The 18,593-nt window shown below is 34.5% G+C and overlaps 4 protein-coding genes and 1 non-coding gene across 6 annotated transcripts; 4 read left to right on the plus strand and 1 right to left on the minus strand.

The window, feature by feature from the left end:
- The first annotated feature begins 152 nt into the window (after positions 1-152).
- Positions 153-225, plus strand: TRNAK-UUU (transfer RNA lysine (anticodon UUU)). The gene has a single exon. It is a non-coding gene; the product is annotated as a tRNA-Lys (tRNA).
- A 48-nt stretch (positions 226-273) lies between these two features.
- LOC100262776 (peptidyl-prolyl cis-trans isomerase FKBP17-1, chloroplastic) lies at positions 274-3,623 on the plus strand. Its single transcript, XM_002276480.4, has 4 exons — positions 274-672; positions 1,773-1,895; positions 2,760-2,876; positions 3,204-3,623. Exons 1-4 carry the CDS (start codon positions 364-366, stop codon positions 3,324-3,326), a joined length of 672 nt encoding a protein of 223 aa, XP_002276516.2. The 5' UTR covers positions 274-363; the 3' UTR covers positions 3,327-3,623.
- A 1,426-nt stretch (positions 3,624-5,049) lies between these two features.
- LOC100259316 (putative vesicle-associated membrane protein 726) lies at positions 5,050-8,897 on the plus strand. Its single transcript, XM_002276731.4, has 5 exons — positions 5,050-5,460; positions 7,147-7,288; positions 7,364-7,484; positions 7,977-8,039; positions 8,543-8,897. The coding sequence occupies exons 1-5, from the start codon at positions 5,271-5,273 to the stop codon at positions 8,690-8,692; spliced, it is 666 nt and encodes a 221-aa protein (XP_002276767.1). The 5' UTR covers positions 5,050-5,270; the 3' UTR covers positions 8,693-8,897.
- On the minus strand, positions 8,412-10,899 carry LOC104879053 (transcription initiation factor TFIID subunit 8). The gene has a single exon (XM_010650516.3). It carries the CDS (start codon positions 10,464-10,466, stop codon positions 9,669-9,671), a length of 798 nt encoding a protein of 265 aa, XP_010648818.1. The 5' UTR covers positions 10,467-10,899; the 3' UTR covers positions 8,412-9,668.
- Positions 10,900-12,580: 1,681 nt separating this feature from the next.
- LOC100257653 (chaperonin 60 subunit alpha 2, chloroplastic) lies at positions 12,581-18,300 on the plus strand. 2 transcript variants are annotated; one of them, XR_785608.3, is made up of 10 exons: positions 12,581-12,830; positions 12,923-13,097; positions 13,234-13,355; positions 13,463-13,670; positions 13,757-13,902; positions 14,537-14,843; positions 15,583-15,833; positions 16,713-16,913; positions 17,564-17,911; positions 17,995-18,300. XR_785608.3 is itself a non-coding variant. In XM_010650508.3 (9 exons), the coding sequence occupies exons 1-9, from the start codon at positions 12,777-12,779 to the stop codon at positions 17,849-17,851; spliced, it is 1,752 nt and encodes a 583-aa protein (XP_010648810.1). In that variant the 5' UTR covers positions 12,581-12,776; the 3' UTR covers positions 17,852-18,300. The 2 variants fall into 2 exon arrangements, 1 of the variants encoding a protein (XP_010648810.1); XM_010650508.3 differs by having other exon boundaries at positions 17,564-18,300.
- Positions 18,301-18,593: the final 293 nt, after the last annotated feature.

The raw sequence follows: 18,593 nt of genomic DNA on the forward strand, positions 1-18,593 counted from the left end.
CCCATTAAATTGAGTGGAAATTTCATAAATTATTTTTATTTAAATAATAATTATTAAATGATCCTAAAAAATTAAATATTAGAAGGTTTCCTTTTGGTTCAACTTTTCAAACTTCTATTACTTATATTTATTTTGTAATTATCACCCGCACAGCCGTCTTAGCTCAGCCGGTAGAGCGCGTGGCTTTTAACCACGTGGTCGTGGGTTCGATTCCCACAGACGGCGATACTTTTTCCATTTTAAACCTTTGTCTTAACGGCGTCGTTTCATGTCAATTTTTTATTGGTTATGATTCAGTGATGCGCACCACCAACATCTCGCCTGCTTCCTCGCCATCCCACCACACGTTTCTTTCCTCATTGGATGACGAAGATGGTGATAATTCGGTGGTGCGCACCACCGCCAACTCTCCTGCTCCCTCACCATCCCACCGCACGTTTCTCCTGTCCCAAACCTCCATCCGTCGTCTATGCAAAATCATCTTCTCCTGCTTCTTCTTCGACAACGAGAAGAGCTCTATCTCTTTCTCTAATCTTCTCATCATTCACTTGTTCTTATTATTCTTCTTCAGAAGCTGCCACTTCTGAGTTCTTCGAGCTCCAAGGTTCGGGTGGTGTCAAGGCATTGGACCTCCGAACTGGTTCCGGTGAGGTTCCCGTGGATGGCGACCAGGTGATTCCCTTCCCATTCTCTCAATTTTCTCTCTATCTTATTCATTTTTTTCATGCATGCGATTAAACCCTAAATTCTAACCCTAGGTGTATGTTTATTTATTAGAATCCTGAAATTTGCTAATCGATAGGCTATGTATGCCATGAAACCCTAATTTCAAATCCAAGGTGTCAGTTCATTTGCTAGAGTTTTAACATTTGCAAATTGATAGACTAGATGATTAAAGAAAAAGAAAAAGAAAAAAGTAGTGCTTTGATAAGAGCCCTAAGATCTTTTGGGAGGGTGTGTTTTGCTTGTCCTTGAAAGCTTAAGGATTGAAGTTGTGGGTTACAGGTTTTTGGTAACTTGTAATTTGCAAGTAATTTCTTCATTATCTGGAAAAACCGGTTTGGTCCTTCCAGTTTTTAATTTCATTTTTGAACAATATGACGGGTTTAGGAGAAGGGGAAAATAGTGCTAAGAAATCCCCACTTTGAGTGCTTGTGTGGGTCGGGGGTTGGGGTTCAAGCCTGCATATTTAGAAACTATAATGAAAAGTTATTTTAATATTTCATAATTTTATTATTGAAAGGACCTTTGTGATCGACTTACTAGGATTTGTGATTGAAAATTCCCATCTTTTGATTAGTGATGCAAGAAGCAATATAATGGGAGCAGGTTGGAGTTGAATGTTTATTAGGAACTCGATATGTGGCTTACCAGTCATAATGGCAATTCTCATGGTTCTGTGTATTAATAAACTTGTCCATGCTATATTGTTACGCAGCATGTGATATAGTTTATGATTGGCTGACATAGAGCTAATTAATACTTTTCTTGACGATTCTGATTAAACCATTCTAGAATTCATACTTCTACAAATAACCCACCAAAAAAAACACCATTCTAGACTATCATATTGACTGTTGTTATATTGGAAATCCTGTAAAGTGCAGCATTTGAGATATTGCAACAAATAAAAAATCCAAGAATACATTGCCTAGCTTTTTTTGCTTTTAAACACTGTTTATCATAGGATCTAGAATAAAAAAATGTGGAACATTAAGACCTTTTATAATAATCAGCACAAACTAACCCTAATTTGGTTTTTGAATGTGCAGGTTGCAGTTCATTACTATGGAAGATTGGCAGCTAAACAAGGATGGCGTTTTGATTCAACATATGATCACAAAGATGAAACGGGTGAACCGATTCCTTTTGTCTTCACCCTTGGGTCTGGGAAAGTAAGTCTGATGGTTTTCCAATTCTTCTTTATGTGTATACCGCTCATTTCATGTTTATGGGTTGCAAAAATGCCTCATGTTGCAAATACAAGGCATGCAATGCTTATGGTTTATGTTATCAACCCATGCCCAAATGGATGGGAGCTTGTGTTGCTTCTCTTAATTGTTTTAGCTTTCATCTTTTCCTTTTCTTTCACTAGTTTATAATGTTCCTTCTGAAGAATCTGAACCCCGTATGCTTGTAATGCAGAGGGTCAGCTGCATGCCTGGAAACTCATGTTGACTGACTTATCTGATCATTTCCTACCATCCAAGTCACACATGAGCAGGGCCAAATGAGATCCAGCTTCTTATGAGTCCTAGTTTGGATTTCAAGTAGAATAGCATAAGATGTGGGCTTTCTATTCCCTCAAATAATTAATTTAATTGAGAACTTACCATCAATTGCAAACTCCAATTTATTTCATATCATATATTATTAACAGGGATAGAGATTCCTGAATATAAGAAAGTTCTTCCTTAGGAAGATTTTTAAATCAAAAGTAAAATTCCAAATCTGAGTACTGCAATCAAGAAAATTTTGAACCTTAGGATCCAATTAGTTCTTTTTCTGGACTCCGAAGGAGCAGAACTACCATTGCCAATCAGGGTTTAAATCTCTGCTTCCCTTTGTATATATCTCTTACAATAGTTTTTTTCCTTTTTTTCTCTTCTGATGATAGTTTAGAATAGTAAACTTCTTATCATAGAATGATAAATGGTATTGACAATTGGATCTCTTTAATGATTATTCTTAAGAAATCAAATTTAGAGGTTTTTTTGTTTTATTTTATATTTGATGCGAAATGTCAGAGTTGTATGCAGGTTATTTCAGGGATTGAAGCTGCTGTGAGATCTATGAAAGTAGGGAGCATTCGTCGAGTCATCATCCCACCATCCCAAGGATATCAGAACACATCCCAAGAGCCCATACCACCCAATGTATGTTCTCTATTTTTCAACTACATTCCTCTTAGGCTATGTTTTGGTTAAAATTTGATGATACATTGCTTGGGGAAAAAGATGTGTCTGTTATAGATCTACTCAAATGGTATTAACTTGCCCCATTACCATTAACCTAATAACATGTGAGATTTTATTATTATTGGTGGTTTAAATTGAATAATGGCAGCAACTAGCGATACTTTAGTTACGCTGTTGGACAGCCTTGCCACAATGCTGAACGCTATGTGCATTTCTATTAGCTCAGATTGTTTTTGTGCAGCCTTTCCCAGACTGTTAATCTTCTTTGTTATGTCCTTTTAACAGTTTTTCGACAGGCAGAGATTATTTACCACCATTTTTAATCCAACCCGTCTTGCAAATGGAGAAGGCTCGACGTTGGGGACTCTCATATTTGATATTGAATTGGTCAGCCTGAAGCACCCATGAAACCCAGATTCCATGATTCTAAAAACAAGTTATTTGTATTCAATACAAGCTGGATCCTGCATTTTCATTCGATTGTGAGTGCTGAAGGTGTTGCAGCCTCTTATCTCTGATACCAAGCTTCCAGAATGTTGGTTTCCCAAGCTCTACACCAATGCTCCAATGAGATAATGCAGGTGTGTGTGTATGTATGTATGGGTTCTCTGTTGATAGTCCAAAATGTACCTAAAATTTGGAAGTTAAATTTTTTAATTGGGTCATTTAGCCAAGCTATGAATGTCACTGGAGGTTAATTTTGAATTGGGTCAAGTTAATTTTGAATTGAAATATGAAAAAAAAAAATAGTTTTTCAATTTAACAATGTCTAATTATATGCTACATGAAAAAGTTTTTGACCTATTTTTTGTGCTTCCAATTATTTTTTACACTATTTTACAACAAAAGCCTGAAAATACCTCTAATTGCTCTAAAAAGTTATTCTATTTTTAAATCCTAAAGATGTTTTGGAAGTTGAGAAACTTCTTTCTATTATTCCAAACAAATCCCAAGGTGAAGTTAACACATCTAAGTGGAAAAAGATGAGATGGAGAAATTATTTTGGGCCCTCATCTTGAGCCCTAAGGAATTTGAATCTTCACTTGGAAATTGGGTAAAGCCAATTATAAAAATGTAAGGATTTGGAGTAAAGGCAAAAGTGTTTGGAGACAAACTGAATATTGAGCTTCCAAGGAAACTTCATATTATCAAATTGTCATCCAAAAGATTAGGGTTTAAGATCATTAATAGAATCATCACCAAATATTTTGGTTATAAAATGCTTTGAAATTTAATTTATAGAATGCTCTGAAATTTTAGTTTATTTTATAAACAGTTTACATGAAAATCTCAGGGAAGGTTGGGTGTTTATTTTTATTTTTTTTACAAAAAAAATAAAAAGATATTGTTTCAAATGTTTTTTTTTTCTAAATATAGCCATTATTTTTATTTTGCTGATATATTAAGTCCTTAATTTCAAAACTTCCAAGAAAAATATTTAGCATCGAAACCTTTACAAAATCAATTATAATTATAAATAGTTTATTTTATTTAATTAATTAATTAATTTTGAGAAAATAGCAATGAAAAACAATTTATTAACTTAAATTTAATTTTTTTCATTTCTACCCCACAAAATTTCTAGAAACAAATCAAAACACAAATGCTCTCCCTTGCTTCCATGACAGAATTAGTTCTCATTTTCACATCTATGAATATGAATGGAAAGATCCCAATTATAATCTCTACAACAAGTTGTTAGAATCAATGATATTCAAATCATTCATCTAGAAAGATAGAAACTTTTATTATTAAATGACTATAATATTTTTTTTAAAATCAAAATTCATTTATTAATGGAGGAACAATATCATCATTTTAAATAAGATACCAAAGTCTATCATCCACTCATTCCAAAAGGGAAGTAGTGGTAAGAAATCTTTTGATGACACATATCTCCATTTGTAGAGTATGACAAAAGAAATTAGGATTAAAAAAGTGACTATACCATATGGATAACCTTGGAAGAATATCATTAATTTATAAAACTTTTTTTTTTTAGAATTTTATGGTAATTTGTCGTTTTTATTCTCAAAATTATTTAATTAAAGATAATAAATTAGGGGAAAAAAAAAAGAAAAAAAAAAGACCCACAACCCAAAATTATAAAAGAAAATATATACATATATACACAGTGGCGCATGACTCAAAACCACTTTTCCATCATTTTCTTGGGATTTCTCTGTTTATGTATAAAACTTGTGTCTCACACTCCTCCATTCAAACCCCACACTTTTTTGCCTCTTTCCCCCACCAAAGCAAAAGCAGCGAGTGAGGAGGAAGAAGCGGTGGATAAAGGAGAAGGAGAAGAGGAACAGAGCTGAGATCTGCGAGGCAAAATTCCTCCCTGAGATGGGTCAGAAGTCTCTCATCTACGCCTTCGTGGCTCGTGGGACTGTGATTCTGGCGGAGTACACTGAATTCAGCGGCAATTTCAATTCCATTGCCTTTCAGTGCCTTCAGAAACTCCCCGCCACCAGCAACAAGTTCACCTACAATTGCGACGCCCACACCTTCACTTACCTTCTCGATAATGGCTACAGTGCGTGCCTTTTTCTCCTTTCCCTTCTTCTCTTTTGGTTTCGGTTTTTCTTTACTGGAAAAACGTGGGAGTTTGAAGTATTTTAGGTTTGGAAAGAGACGGGAGTGGATGTTGGTGTGGTTTTGTTTGGTTTGGGCGAGTGGTTTTTCAATTGGGTTTGATTAGTTTGGTTTCTACGTTTTAGTTTGTTTCTGGGATTTGTTTGATTGCTGAGAAAATGTGGAAAGGGGAAGAAAGGTGAAGACTATGTTTATGTGATGCCTACACATTCATTTCCCGTCCCCACAATGGTTGCAGTACCTCTCTTTCCTTTTCTTTTTTTTTCTCCTCTTTTCTTTGAGTTTCCGTGTTTTTTTCTGAGAAAATGCGGTAAAATGAAGAAACCAAATTACTGTAGTTCTGTTTAGGTTTACGGGGAGCTAGGGTTTTCAAGTGGGTTGGTTTAATTTCTATGTTGTGGTTTGTTTCTCAGGCCCGCTTGGTTCCTGAGAAAATTTGGGAGAAGGAAAGAAAATGAAATTAGCGTTTTGAATCTAAGATATTTTCCTTGTTGGGGTTCTTCTTACGAATACAAACCAACGGAAAACATGATATTGAGTATTGTGTTTTTCTTTCTCTCTCTTCAATGATCTGATTGTTCTTGTTTGTATAATGTTTTGATCCTATAGTGGTTCAGATCTGGTTTTTTTTTTTCCTTTTCCCTTTTCTTTTTGCCTGAGAAAGTTGAAGAGAAATAATTCTATGAAGTTTTATATTAGTTGCAAATTCTCCATTTAGTTGCCAAGAAAGTAAAAGGAAATGAGAGTGAACAAGGGATCAGTTTCAGAACCAAGAAAGAAGAAAAGAAAAACCCAATCACAAATTTTCATTAAGAATATAGAAATGGAGGAACTTTCTCCTATGTAAATTATTATATCTTTGATCAACTTATTAAAAGTTAAAAACAAAAATAAAAATAAAAATAAAATCATTGATTCATTTTTGTGCTCTCCAACCAGGAATCTAATATTGTTGTATTAATAAAATTATTAAAATTTTTGTATCTTTTTAAAATAAGTTGTTTAAGATCTCGTTTATTTTTCGTACCTATGCTGCTGTGCATTACTCTTGCTCGTACTTGTATATTAGACATTCTATCTGCATTATCTTGTATGAAGCCTTTGAAAGTTATTATTGGTGTTTTCTTTCATTTAGATTAAGTTTACACTGGAAAAATGCACCTTGAATAAATTTAGACAAGGTAACAATTTTGTCCCAATCTCTTTTACGATAAATGGGAGGGTGGTAAAGTAAGCTAGCTTTCAACCGGCATGATATCATTTCCCTCAAAACCTCTTTGTTTGTTGAAAATTTTCTGTGTTTGCTTCATTATTAATGAAATTCTGTTTCTTATGGAAATCAATTCTGTGTTTGGGGATGTACTATCTTCTGTGCTGATGTGTTTGCCATTGTTTTTCAGACTTCTTACTACGATCAGACCGGTCTTTTCTTTCCAATGTTTAAAAAACTGATTATTTTTATTACTTTTTCCCTAATGGATTTATCTTAGGTGGGAAAATATTTTTCATCTAGAACATCTAATAGAGATTTTCTTTATTACTTCTTATTTTGATTGTAGTTGTTGGCAGTTTTTAGAATTATTTTCTTATTTTCTTTTATATATTTTCTAATTTTCGGGTGTTGCAGCTTATTGTGTGGTTGCAGATGAATCAGTAGGAAGACAGGTTCCCATGGCTTTCCTGGAACGCATCAGAGATGACTTTGTTGCACGATATGGGGGTGAGAAGGCTGCCACAGCTCCTGCAAACAGCCTTAACAAGGATTTTAGGTATTCTTTTCTGATTTAGAGAGACATTTTGGTTGGATTTTATCTTATAGTTGCTGATAAGTGTCTTTGTTGCAGTTCAAAATTGAAGGAACACATGCAGTACTGTGTTGATCATCCCGAGGAGATAAGCAAGCTTGCGAAGGTGAAAGATCAGGTTTCAGAAGTTAAAGGTGTTATGATGGAGAATATTGAGAAGGTAAAGTTGCATTGTTTGGCTACTTTTTAAGCGCTTTTTTCTTTGAGACCTCACTCAGAATGTAAGAGACGAAGCCAACAAAGGGTTCACATTTTTCCCTTCTTTAACCAAGCTCCAAAAAATAAAACTAAGTAAGGAGATTCAGACTAGCATATGATTTTACTCTTTATGGGTGTACAAGATTCAACTGTCTTAAGGATGCAATGGGAGGGATTAAGTGGCCTGTTCTGACCTGCTTCAACCTTATGGGGATGGGTTTTGGATGGCTATAACTGGAGTCAGGGTTGGGTATGCCATTTTTATTACTGACCTGAGTTCACAACTAACCACAGATCTATATGCCGAAATGCCATGTAAAGGACGATGAAGTGATAATCTGTCCTTGTAACCTTTATGCTTGGATAATCTCTGATGCATTTGTATGCCAACTGTTATTTTATCCCTTGTTCAGGAACATCATGCACATGATATTAACCCTGTGCCGTGTTGTAGGTTCTAGACAGAGGGGAAAAGATAGAGCTTCTGGTGGATAAGACTCATAACCTTCATGAACAGGTCAGTACTTTTCTCTTTCTCGCTGTCCATCTATTTGTCTTCATCTGTGTTCACTGATTCTGGAACTTAACACTTCTCTATGAACTTCAACCGGTTAATCTCCCTACCAAATTTCACTAGAAGTGTAATTTGGAGTTAACAACAAACTCTTATTCATGTTCATGTGCCCATTAAAAAAGAGACTTTGTGAATTAGCTCCACACTCATATATATATATATATTGCAACCTTTGTTTTATTAGCAAAAAATTGGATTACAGGGAAGATGAGCAAGACAACAGTTAGGTATCGGAACTAGGGTTTTTCTTTTATAGGTAACCAAAAAGGCTATAAATACATATAAAGAAATAGGTATTGGGAACTAGGGTTATGTACAACAGGGAAATGATAATGATATTCTGATAAAAAGATTGGTAACAAATATGCCTTTACTAGCATCCAAAGGTATACAGTATACTATCATGCTCATCCATCAGATTTGTAATGAAGTTAATTTTGATACAGGCACAAGATTTTCGGAGTGCTGGAACCAAAATCCGGCGGAAAATGTGGCTGCAGAACATGAAGATCAAACTCATTGTGTTGGGGATTCTGGTAGCCTTGATCCTCATCATAGTCCTCTCTGTCTGCCATGGCTTCAACTGCGGGAAGTGAGCGGCGCTCCATCTGCTGATCTTGGTGTCCGGAGAAATGCCCTAGCGTTTGTAGTAGAAGAACAAAAGTAAGCGACTCCCAGTTAAAATCTGAACCAAAGACAAGTTATTTTAGAGAGTAATACAAACAACATATATATCGTGTCATGTCATTATAACTGCATTCAGAAATATGAAATTGCTTGTTTGCAAACAAATTTAGAAAATGGAACTTGTTTTTGCTTCTCTTCATAAACCTGCCGCCCATCATGCAGGCAGCTCAAAATTTTTCGCATTCTTTCCATTCTTGTTCTCTTTCAAAAAGCAACGCTAATGAGCTCAATGCTCGAGCCTCATTGCCATGCATTTATAGATACAATGTCATGATTGTGGTGCAATCCATTATCATATTAAGCATATTATTTTACGATTCCATACTACGACCAACAAAATTAATATATTCGAATCATTGAATATATATATGAAGAGATCTAAATCATCATTGTACAACGAAATCATTGAATATATATGAAGAGATCTAAATCGTGGTACAAGGTAAGAACAAAGGATACAAACATGATTGGTAGTGCCATCATTCCATATGATGGGATATTTTATTTGGTTTTTCAAGGCTAAGTTGGGTGGGAAATAAATGGAAATTAAAAAAAAAAAATGGATTTCAAAATTTTTTTTTTTTTGTTTTAAATTCATTATGTTTAAATAATTTTCACAAATTTTTTTTATTATTATTAATAAATAAAAGCTTAGATTTTTTAGTTGTTTTTATTATATTCGAAATATCTTAAATCATGGAATTAATGCGAAAAAGATAGCGGCTGTCGTGAATCGAACCTCGGCCGCCGTTTTTTTTTCCCAAGCGCTTTGCCAAGTTGCCAACCAGATATACCAACGTTGCATCGTCTCTTTCACTCCCAGAGGATTTGTTATATTCGAAGCTCCAAGCCCACTCCGACGACGTCGTTTTGGGAAGGGCATCTTTATCTTGGTCTTTTGAATTTGGAATTTTGGAGATTGTGATTTTGCCAAGAAACTCTCTTCCCTCCTCTGCAAACCCCATTCTTCATTCCGACCCTAAACCCTAACCTCGGACCCTTAGCTTCTGCTGCTTCTCCCATTCTGAATGTCACCCTCTCCCGCTTTTTCGGCAATTCCATGTTGCCCAACCTCGATTTTTTCTCCTTCTCGTTTCCGCTGTGTTTCCTCTCCTCCACTTCTGCATTCCAGTTTAACCCACTAGGAATCTCGGTTTTGGGCTCTATGTACGTGCTCGGATCGGGGAAACCAGGCAGCCATGTCGGAATGTGGGGGCTCTGTTTTGAATTCGATGGGTTTTGCGGCAACGGTAGATTTTGGGAGAGGTTGGAGCGGCGGGGGAGGGGCTTGGCGAATGGGATTTCGCAGCGGGAGTAGACGAATTTGATGAGGTCAAGAAGAGGGCTCGATGCGAGGAGGCAGCCGTTGGGGTTGGAGGCGCCGGCGAAGCCTTGGTCGGAGGAGAGGTGTTCGAGGGCGTGGACGACGTCGTAGATATTGGATTGCGTGCGACCGGAGGAGGCGGCCCGTGAGGAGGCGGATTTGGCGAGGGTTTGGAGATAGAGTGTGGTGATTCTAGTAATTGTTTCGAGGGCGGAGGATTGGGCGGTTCTGAAGCCTGCAGATTGACAGATCTGAGCCACTGCTACCTTCGTGATAGCGAATGAGAACTCGGACGGCCCTAGGGTTTCTAGGGTCTCCGATTCCATGTTCATTGTCTGCAAAAACACAACTTTAGACATGTAAGAACCTTAGAACCCTAGCCTGTTTAAAAGGAGCTCGTAAACTTTATTACTGTAATTATTTTTTACATTTAATCTCTTATTTATTTATTTATTCTTAATTAAAGAAACATGAGATAAATACATCAACTGATGGTGACTTTTGTTTTTTGTTTTTTTTATTTAATTAATTTTCTTTGTAAAAAAATAAAATAGAAATAAAAAAAAAGCATAAAATCCTACTTTGGGTCCACTATAAATTTATAAATTTGTAAAGATTAATTCAATTACAATTTAATTTTTTTTTTAATTTTCAGTAAATAAATAAAAACTTCAGTCCACGCAAGTCTTATAAAACAATTTTTGAAAACTGTTTTTTAAAAAACAATTTTTATGACATATTTTTGTGTGTTTTTGGAAATAAAATTATATTTAATAATTAAATTTTGGAAAAAAAAAATATTCTAAGAAAAACATGTTTTTGAGTTAATAAAAAAGATATAATTGAAATTTAAAATTAAGTAAGAACAATTGAAAAAAATATACAAAAGTCTCATCAAATAAGAAAGTGTGAGTCAAATTTCACCGAACAAACCAAACCAATATATTCCCTTTCGTGTGTATATTTAAATTAATTAGTATATAAGAAAGTGATAGACTTCATGACTTCACATGTCAGATCACATCTCTTGCTGTGATTCCAGGTTGGATTTCGTTGATGGGTGGAATTGGGGAAAGAAAGGGAGAGGGGGTAGGGTTTCCAGTGAATATTTTGATGATAACTATGCCGATAAAGAGGGTGACAACAGCGGGAAGAAGACGAGGACAAAGAATGCGAGAACATGGAGAAGAACTTTGGGAAAAACATGAAGAACAAATATGCTCTTTTTGTTCTCTAAACAATACAAAAAAACAAGCAAAACAAGTTTTTTTATTCTCTAAAAAGAAGAATTTTGATAATATTGGGACACGAAAAACAAAAATCATTTTCTTTACCAAACAAGTTTTCACTGTTTTTTATTTTTAAAAACATAAAACATTTCTTGAAAACACTAACCAAACGTAATATTTGATTTTCTTTATTCGAATTTTGGATATACTTATTCTAATATGGAAATATTTTATTTTGAATATTATAATATTGAGACTATATGTTGTTTTTGTTAAATCTTATAAAATATATGTAATATTTCATATGATTTTGTTCGATATTGACATATTTTAAAATTTTTGGAGATTTAAGATTGATGGAATAATACTATTTCGATTTTATGACTTGAGTGTAAAAAAAAAATTTTAGTTTTAATATACATATTTTAATATCATGCTTGGTGAAAAATAGAGATTTTATTTTGATATATTTGAAATATATGAAAACTTGAACAAATATAGTTGAGAATCATGCGAACTATCTTTCATTAAAGACAATCGATGATATATGAAAACAATGTTGTATTGTATTGCTCAGGCTCATTTACACTTAAAAGCTTTAGAAGAGTAGTAAAATTATTACTTAATGTGTAAGATCAAATGACAATTTAACAAACTTATTCATAAAAGCATTGTCGACATTGAAAAAACTCGAATATAATATTGAAATGCAATGATTCAAAAACCTTTACGGTAAACTATTAAAGAATATAACTATGTCAACATAAGGAAAGGAAATCAATGAGAACATCACTGTAAAAATGATTGTCATTTGATGGGAGTGTCATAAATTTTTATAATAGCTTATGAATTACAACAATATTATCCTTTAGCATATAAATAAGGATTTTATGATTTAATAAAAGAGATTGAAATTTATTATCCCCTTATTTTGTTCTTTTAATTTTTTTAAGAAAATTTTCATAATAAATAATTTATTTTCACTTTTATTTTTAACATTTGATAACAAAACTATATTAAAAAAAAAGTTGGTTTAAAAGAAATTTTTATTCCAATTTTTTCTTGGAATAAAAATTATAATTTTAAAATTATAAAAAATTAATCAATCCTATTTAAAATTATAAATTTTTAATGTTTATTATTCAATCACTACTATATTTTTTCTTGATTTAAAAAAACTAAGACTATTAAACATATTTAATATTATAAATATTAAAATTTATATTTTAAATAAACCGTGAAAAGTATTTAGATTTTCCCTCTTAAAATAAAAGTATAAAAAACAAGAAGTCGTCCCCAAAAGCCCTGTTCTTCCTTAAACCCCTTAAAACCTCTCTCAAAATCGAAAATTGCTCCGATTCTAGTTCCACGAAGAAGGGCTTTTAGATTTCACAGTTGCAATCAAGGGTTTCACCTTCTTTCTGGTGGGTTTAGCTGCAGATGTCTCTTTGCTTTTCTTCAAGCCTCTCTCTTCCGCAGCCGTCTTTCTTTTCTGTAAGAGAATATTTCATTTATCACATACATGTATGTGTAATTCAGTAAATTTTGTGTTTGAATTTGAACAACGGATAATACTACTGTTGTAGAATCTGAACGGGGAGCAAAGGGTTTGTGGGTTATGGAGAAATCCGCGGATTTTTAGGAGTTTGCGGGTCAGAGCTGGCCCCAAGAGGATATCTTTTGACAGAGAATGTAGGGAGGGCTTACAAGCTGGGATAGATAAGCTTGCTGATGCTGTTTCTCTTACCTTAGGACCCAAAGGTTTCAGATGCCTTAATTGGTTTCTCTTTTTTCTTTTTCATGTCAATGAATGTATGCTTACAGAGACTTATAAAAAAAAAAAAAGAATGTATGCTTATAGAGAATTTCTTGATTGGTTTTAGCTTAAATCCTGCAGGACGTAATGTGATTCTTTCTGAGGCCGGAACATTAAAAGTGATCAATGATGGGGTGACAATTGCTCGGGCTATAGAGCTTTCGGATGCAATTGAAAACGCAGGAGCAACGCTTATGCAAGAGGTCATTCAGGGTCCTTAGATGTTTCTTTTACCTAACCAGTTTATTTGGCATAAATTTGTTTGAACGTCGTTTGAATGTGTACCTAATTGTTTGTATGTTGTTAACAGGTTGCAAGTAAGACAAATGATGTGGCAGGTGATGGTACTACGACTGCTATCATTTTGGCTCGGGAAATGATCAAGTCTGGTTTGTTGGTGGTCGCTTTTGGAGCTAACCCAATTGGTTTGAAGAAAGGAATGGATAAGACTGTGAGAGAATTGGTCAAGGTTTTGAAGAAGAAAAGCTTTCCTGTAAAAGGGAGGGATGATATAAGAGGTTGGATACATCTATTTGTTTGAATTTTTTTAGAAATTGCAACATGTTAATCAAAGGAAATCTTGAAATGCCTTTACTATCTGCAGCTGTGGCCTCAATTTCTGCTGGAAATGATGACTTCGTTGGGAATTTAATTGCTGAAGCTATAGATAAAATTGGCCCTGATGGAGTAATCTCCATTGAATCATCCTCATCGTCTGAAACCTCTGTTATAATTGAAGAAGGAATGAAGGTGAGTCACATTAAGATATTTCTTAGTTAGATAGTTCTTTAACAACTTTTGAAGACAACATATTGTAGGGGGGCCTAATGGTTCTGGCAAGATTTTAAATTTTGGTTTGGCATTAATTCTGGTATTGGTCTAGATGTGAAAACATATTGCAAAGTTTTTGAATTCATTGAAATGAGAAATTTGTTTAGAAATGGGTCTGAATTTGTCTGAATCTTTATAAAATAAATAAAAAAAAAATAAAATTGTTTGAATCTTGAAATGGCTTGAAATTCAAAGAAAACTACAACCTTTATGATGCTTGCCAAAGATTGAAACCTTGGGCATGGGAAGTCACAATAGTGCTAGATAGATCGCAAGGCCTAAAGCTTGCCTCTGATGGACGATGATTTTATTTTATTTTATATATATATATATTTTAATTTTAAATTTATATTTTTAATCAGCCTCTGGTGGATGCACTGTGTGCAAACTTCTTTTCAGACTTTTAATTCTAGTTTTATAAGCATCCAAAAGAATGTATAGAGTTTGTAAGCTTAACTTAATCTTGATTTCCTCATTTGTGAAATATTGTTCATTTTTATTTATTATTACTATTGCTGTCTAACGATTCTATTCTAACATTGTTTCCATACAGATCGACAAAGGTTATATGTCACCCCACTTTATCACAAACCAGGACAAATCTATTGTGGAGTTCGAGAATGCTAAAGTTCTTGTAACTGATCAAAAGATTTCAACCATCAAAGGAATAGTTCCTTTACTGGAAAAGACTACCCAACTGAGTGTCCCACTGCTAATCATTGCTGAGGACATCTCAAGTCAAGTACTTGAAACACTGGTTGTGAACAAAATGCAAGGAATAATTAATGTTGCTGTGGTCAAATGTCCAGGATTTGGAGAAGGAAAGAAAGCTTTATTGCAAGATATAGCCCTTTTGACAGGTGGCTTACTAATGCATTGCAATCTTAATTTGTCAATTTGGTTGGCTTTTTGTTTTTTTGTTTGTTTGTTTTTCCTTTTTTTTTTTAATATAAAACTGATATTGAGTAACGGGATTGTCTTCTTCACCCTAAAAATCTCATGTGTGTGTGTGTGCGTGCACACATGTCTTGATGAGTTATATTTGATTTCAAAGGCTACTTTGATAACCAGAAAATTCTATGATAATGACAAAGGTTTTATTATCACTTGATATGAACTTCAAAATATTTTGCAGTAGCTCTGATTGTGCATCTGTCTTGTGAATTTATATTTTGGTTTCAAAGAACACTTGGATAACAAAGAAAGTCTATGATAATGACCCAGGTCTTATTATCACTTGAAGATATTATTTTCCTTTTCCTTCCTGAAGGTTGTGAAAGAAATAGTTTCCTCTCCCAGTGCAAGGATTGTTGAGTTGAAATCCGTTGCCATTGTTTAAGTAACATCCATAAAGAATACTCATCTAACAGACCATGCATGTAAATGCCATTAAATGGTTTATCTGGATCACATGTTAAAAAAATGCTATTGTAAACATCCCTGAAATCTTAATGATTAATGGTTTAGAAATATGAGCACAACCATATGCTTGCTTTTGAAAACCATATGGTATTCTTTTATCATGCGATGTGGTACTTCCACATAATCTAACTATATATGCACTATGCATTCTTATTGACACCATTGTAATGTAATTAGGTGCTGATTTCCTCTCTGGAGATTTGGGACTGACTCTTGACAGTGCAACGTCAGATCAGCTTGGCATTGCAAGAAAAGTAACCATAACAAGCAATTCAACAACCTTTGTTGCTGATCCTTCAACTAAACCTGAAATACAGGCAAGAATTTTGCAGATAAAGAAAGATCTCGCTGAAACTGATAGTTCGTATCTTTCAAGGAAGCTCTCTGAAAGGATTGCTAAACTCTCTGGTGGTGTGGCCATAATCAAGGTCTGCTATACTTAAACCTATACGGCAGAGAGAACTTAATGCATTAACTGTGTGATGTAATTTCTGCTGCAACCTTGAGTTGGCTTGAGTAATTTTTCTTTAGTTCATGCAAGACTTTTGAGCTGTAAAGAAGGTTTCATATTTTATCTGCCTACATTTCAAATCAGGTAGAGATTAAGACAAAATCCAAACTCTTTGTAGGGTTTTTGAGATTTCGTTTAGAATACTGGAAATTTTAATTTGAACTTGGTCAAAATTTTGAAATGTTGAAGTTTTTGAATGGCTCAAAGTTTAGACGGAATATCATACTTGAAACTTTGTCAAATTTACCAGACATGGTGGCCTTAAGGCTATGTTCGGTTGCCGGAAAGTTCGAGGAAAAGAAAATGGAGAGGAAAAATATAGGGAAAGAAAGTAAAGAAAATATTGAAATCTTTTTCTTGTTTGGTTTTCTATAGAAAAGTTGAAAGAAAGAAAATTAAATTATTGAGGAATGTTATTTCTCCAAACTTTCCTCACCTTTATCTTAGGAAAATGGGAAGGAAAATCTTTTAACATTTTTCCTCCTCTTTTTCCATAGTTTTTTTTTCCTTACCTTTTTTCATGACATCCAAAAATAAGAATATTATTTTCCTTAATTTTTTCCCTTAGTATTTTCGGGAAACCAAACATAGCCTAAATGTTGCCATATTATTCGAGTGAAGTAGATCAACATGGAAGTAAGACGCTTAACACAATGTGTTGAAGTGATTATCAGAAGGATGACTGGTAGCTATATATTATAAAGATACATAATAAATAAGTGACTTGAATTTGAAGTGTGGATCTTTAACCACACGATATCTCTTTTACATTGCTAAGCAGAGTGTGTGGATTTAGGTAGGAGCACATACAGAGACGGAACTCGAAGATCGGAAACTCAGAATTGAGGATGCAAAGAATGCAACGTTTGCTGCCATGGATGAAGGTATAGTACCTGGTGGTGGGGCTACCTATATTCATCTGGAAGAACAGATACCCATCATAAAGCACTCCATGGAAGATCCGGACGAGCAGATTGGTGCTGACATTGTGGCAAAGGTATGTTGTCATTTTCCTTTTTCCTTTTTCCTTTTCCTGGATTATATTTTCTACATTTGTCCATTCCTACTCCAATAAGCAAAATACTATCCCAACTGATTGGCGTCTTCTAATCAAATCCACCATCCATTGTCTTATTTAGGGTTGTTTCTTTGGTTAATTCATTTGCCATTTGGTCCCTTACTGGATCTTTAATTGCATAGCATCGTCAATTTTGTTCATCATCCTTTTCCTCCTATCGAATGCTTACAAGTCACGATATCTGGTCAGGAATGGTTTGAGGACAACTAAAACACCGAATAAATGATTTGTGCTAGGTTAAACTTCACCGCCCGGAATTGATATTTCTTCTTTCCATTGTTAAATCCCATTGTTTCCACCAGCTATGGGATTGAAGTTGATTTGTTGCAAGTGTTCCAGGTGAAATAAGTATGCATGAATGTTTTTATTTGAAATGAAAAAGGAACCCCGAGATTTCATCAAACACCGACGTTTTGTTAGATAACAAAGTTGTTGAGATTATACTATCATATTTGAGATGGCTTAACCAGCCCAGTTACCCCAAACGGTCTTGTGCAAATGTATGGCTTTAGTGTTTAGACATTTCATCATCTTTTTCACATCTAAAACCCTGGTTGGTCGAGTTTCAGGCACTTGCTGCACCAGCCAAAGCAATTGCAACTAATGCAGGAGTTGATGGAGCTGTTGTCATAGAGAAGATCCGGACTTGTGACTGGAGAACAGGGTATGATGCAATGACGGGTAGATACCAAGATCTTCTCAATGCTGGAGTGGTTGATCCCTGTCGGGTCTCAAGGTGTGCCCTTCAAAATGCAGTATCTGTTGCTGGCATTGTTCTAACAACCCAAGCTGTATTGGTGGAGAAAACAAAGCCGCCCAAGTCAGCAGTTCCTCGTCTCCCTGGAATAACTCCTTAAACAGCAGAGTAGAAGAACAAGAAGCAGAAATTCATGGAGAGCCAGACCAGAGCTGAGAAGGTAGCCCCCCAACTAAGCTACATGCTTTTCATTTGACTGAATTTTTGCCTTGTCAAGTTAGCTTCATTTGGAGTGAAAATCAGGGCAAGCAAGACAATGAAGAAACAAAGCCAAGTAAGTCCACATTGTCTTCCATGGAACAGAACCCTCCAACTTCAAGTGGCTTGATTTGGAGTTAAAGACGAAGCTGAGGAAAACCCCATGGAATTCAGGTTTTTTTATCGGAATACCCTGATTGAGAGGAATAATGGAATGCCATTTTTTGATGAAAGATTGTGTTTGTGTTTGGTACTTGTCTCACTGAACATATGATCAATGGGCAATCATTCTCTGAAATGTTGTTCACTTTTTGAATATATGATAAATGACATGTCATTAGGGTTTATTCATATTTGTGAGTTTGTAATGTTAACACTATAAGCTCTATTGGGCAGCCTGCCGCAGGTCAGCTGGTCAAAGCTCAAAAGGCTCAAGCTCTTTCTACAAGTGTTTTGGAAAATTTTGCTGTTGTTGTATCGCGGTTTACATACTGTATTGAATTAAGAGTTCGTTTGAAAATGTTTTTTAAAAATATTAACAAATTAAAAAAGAACTTTTATAAATATTAGGTTTGTTCCATGTGCAAGGCACATGAACTACTAACTAATAGCGTATATTTTTATATTTAAATTCGGTTTTAATA

The sequence above is a fragment of the Vitis vinifera genome, chromosome 1 (genome assembly GCF_030704535.1).
Source record: "Vitis vinifera cultivar Pinot Noir 40024 chromosome 1, ASM3070453v1".
In the NCBI taxonomy this organism is placed as follows: Eukaryota; Viridiplantae; Streptophyta; class Magnoliopsida; order Vitales; family Vitaceae; genus Vitis; species Vitis vinifera.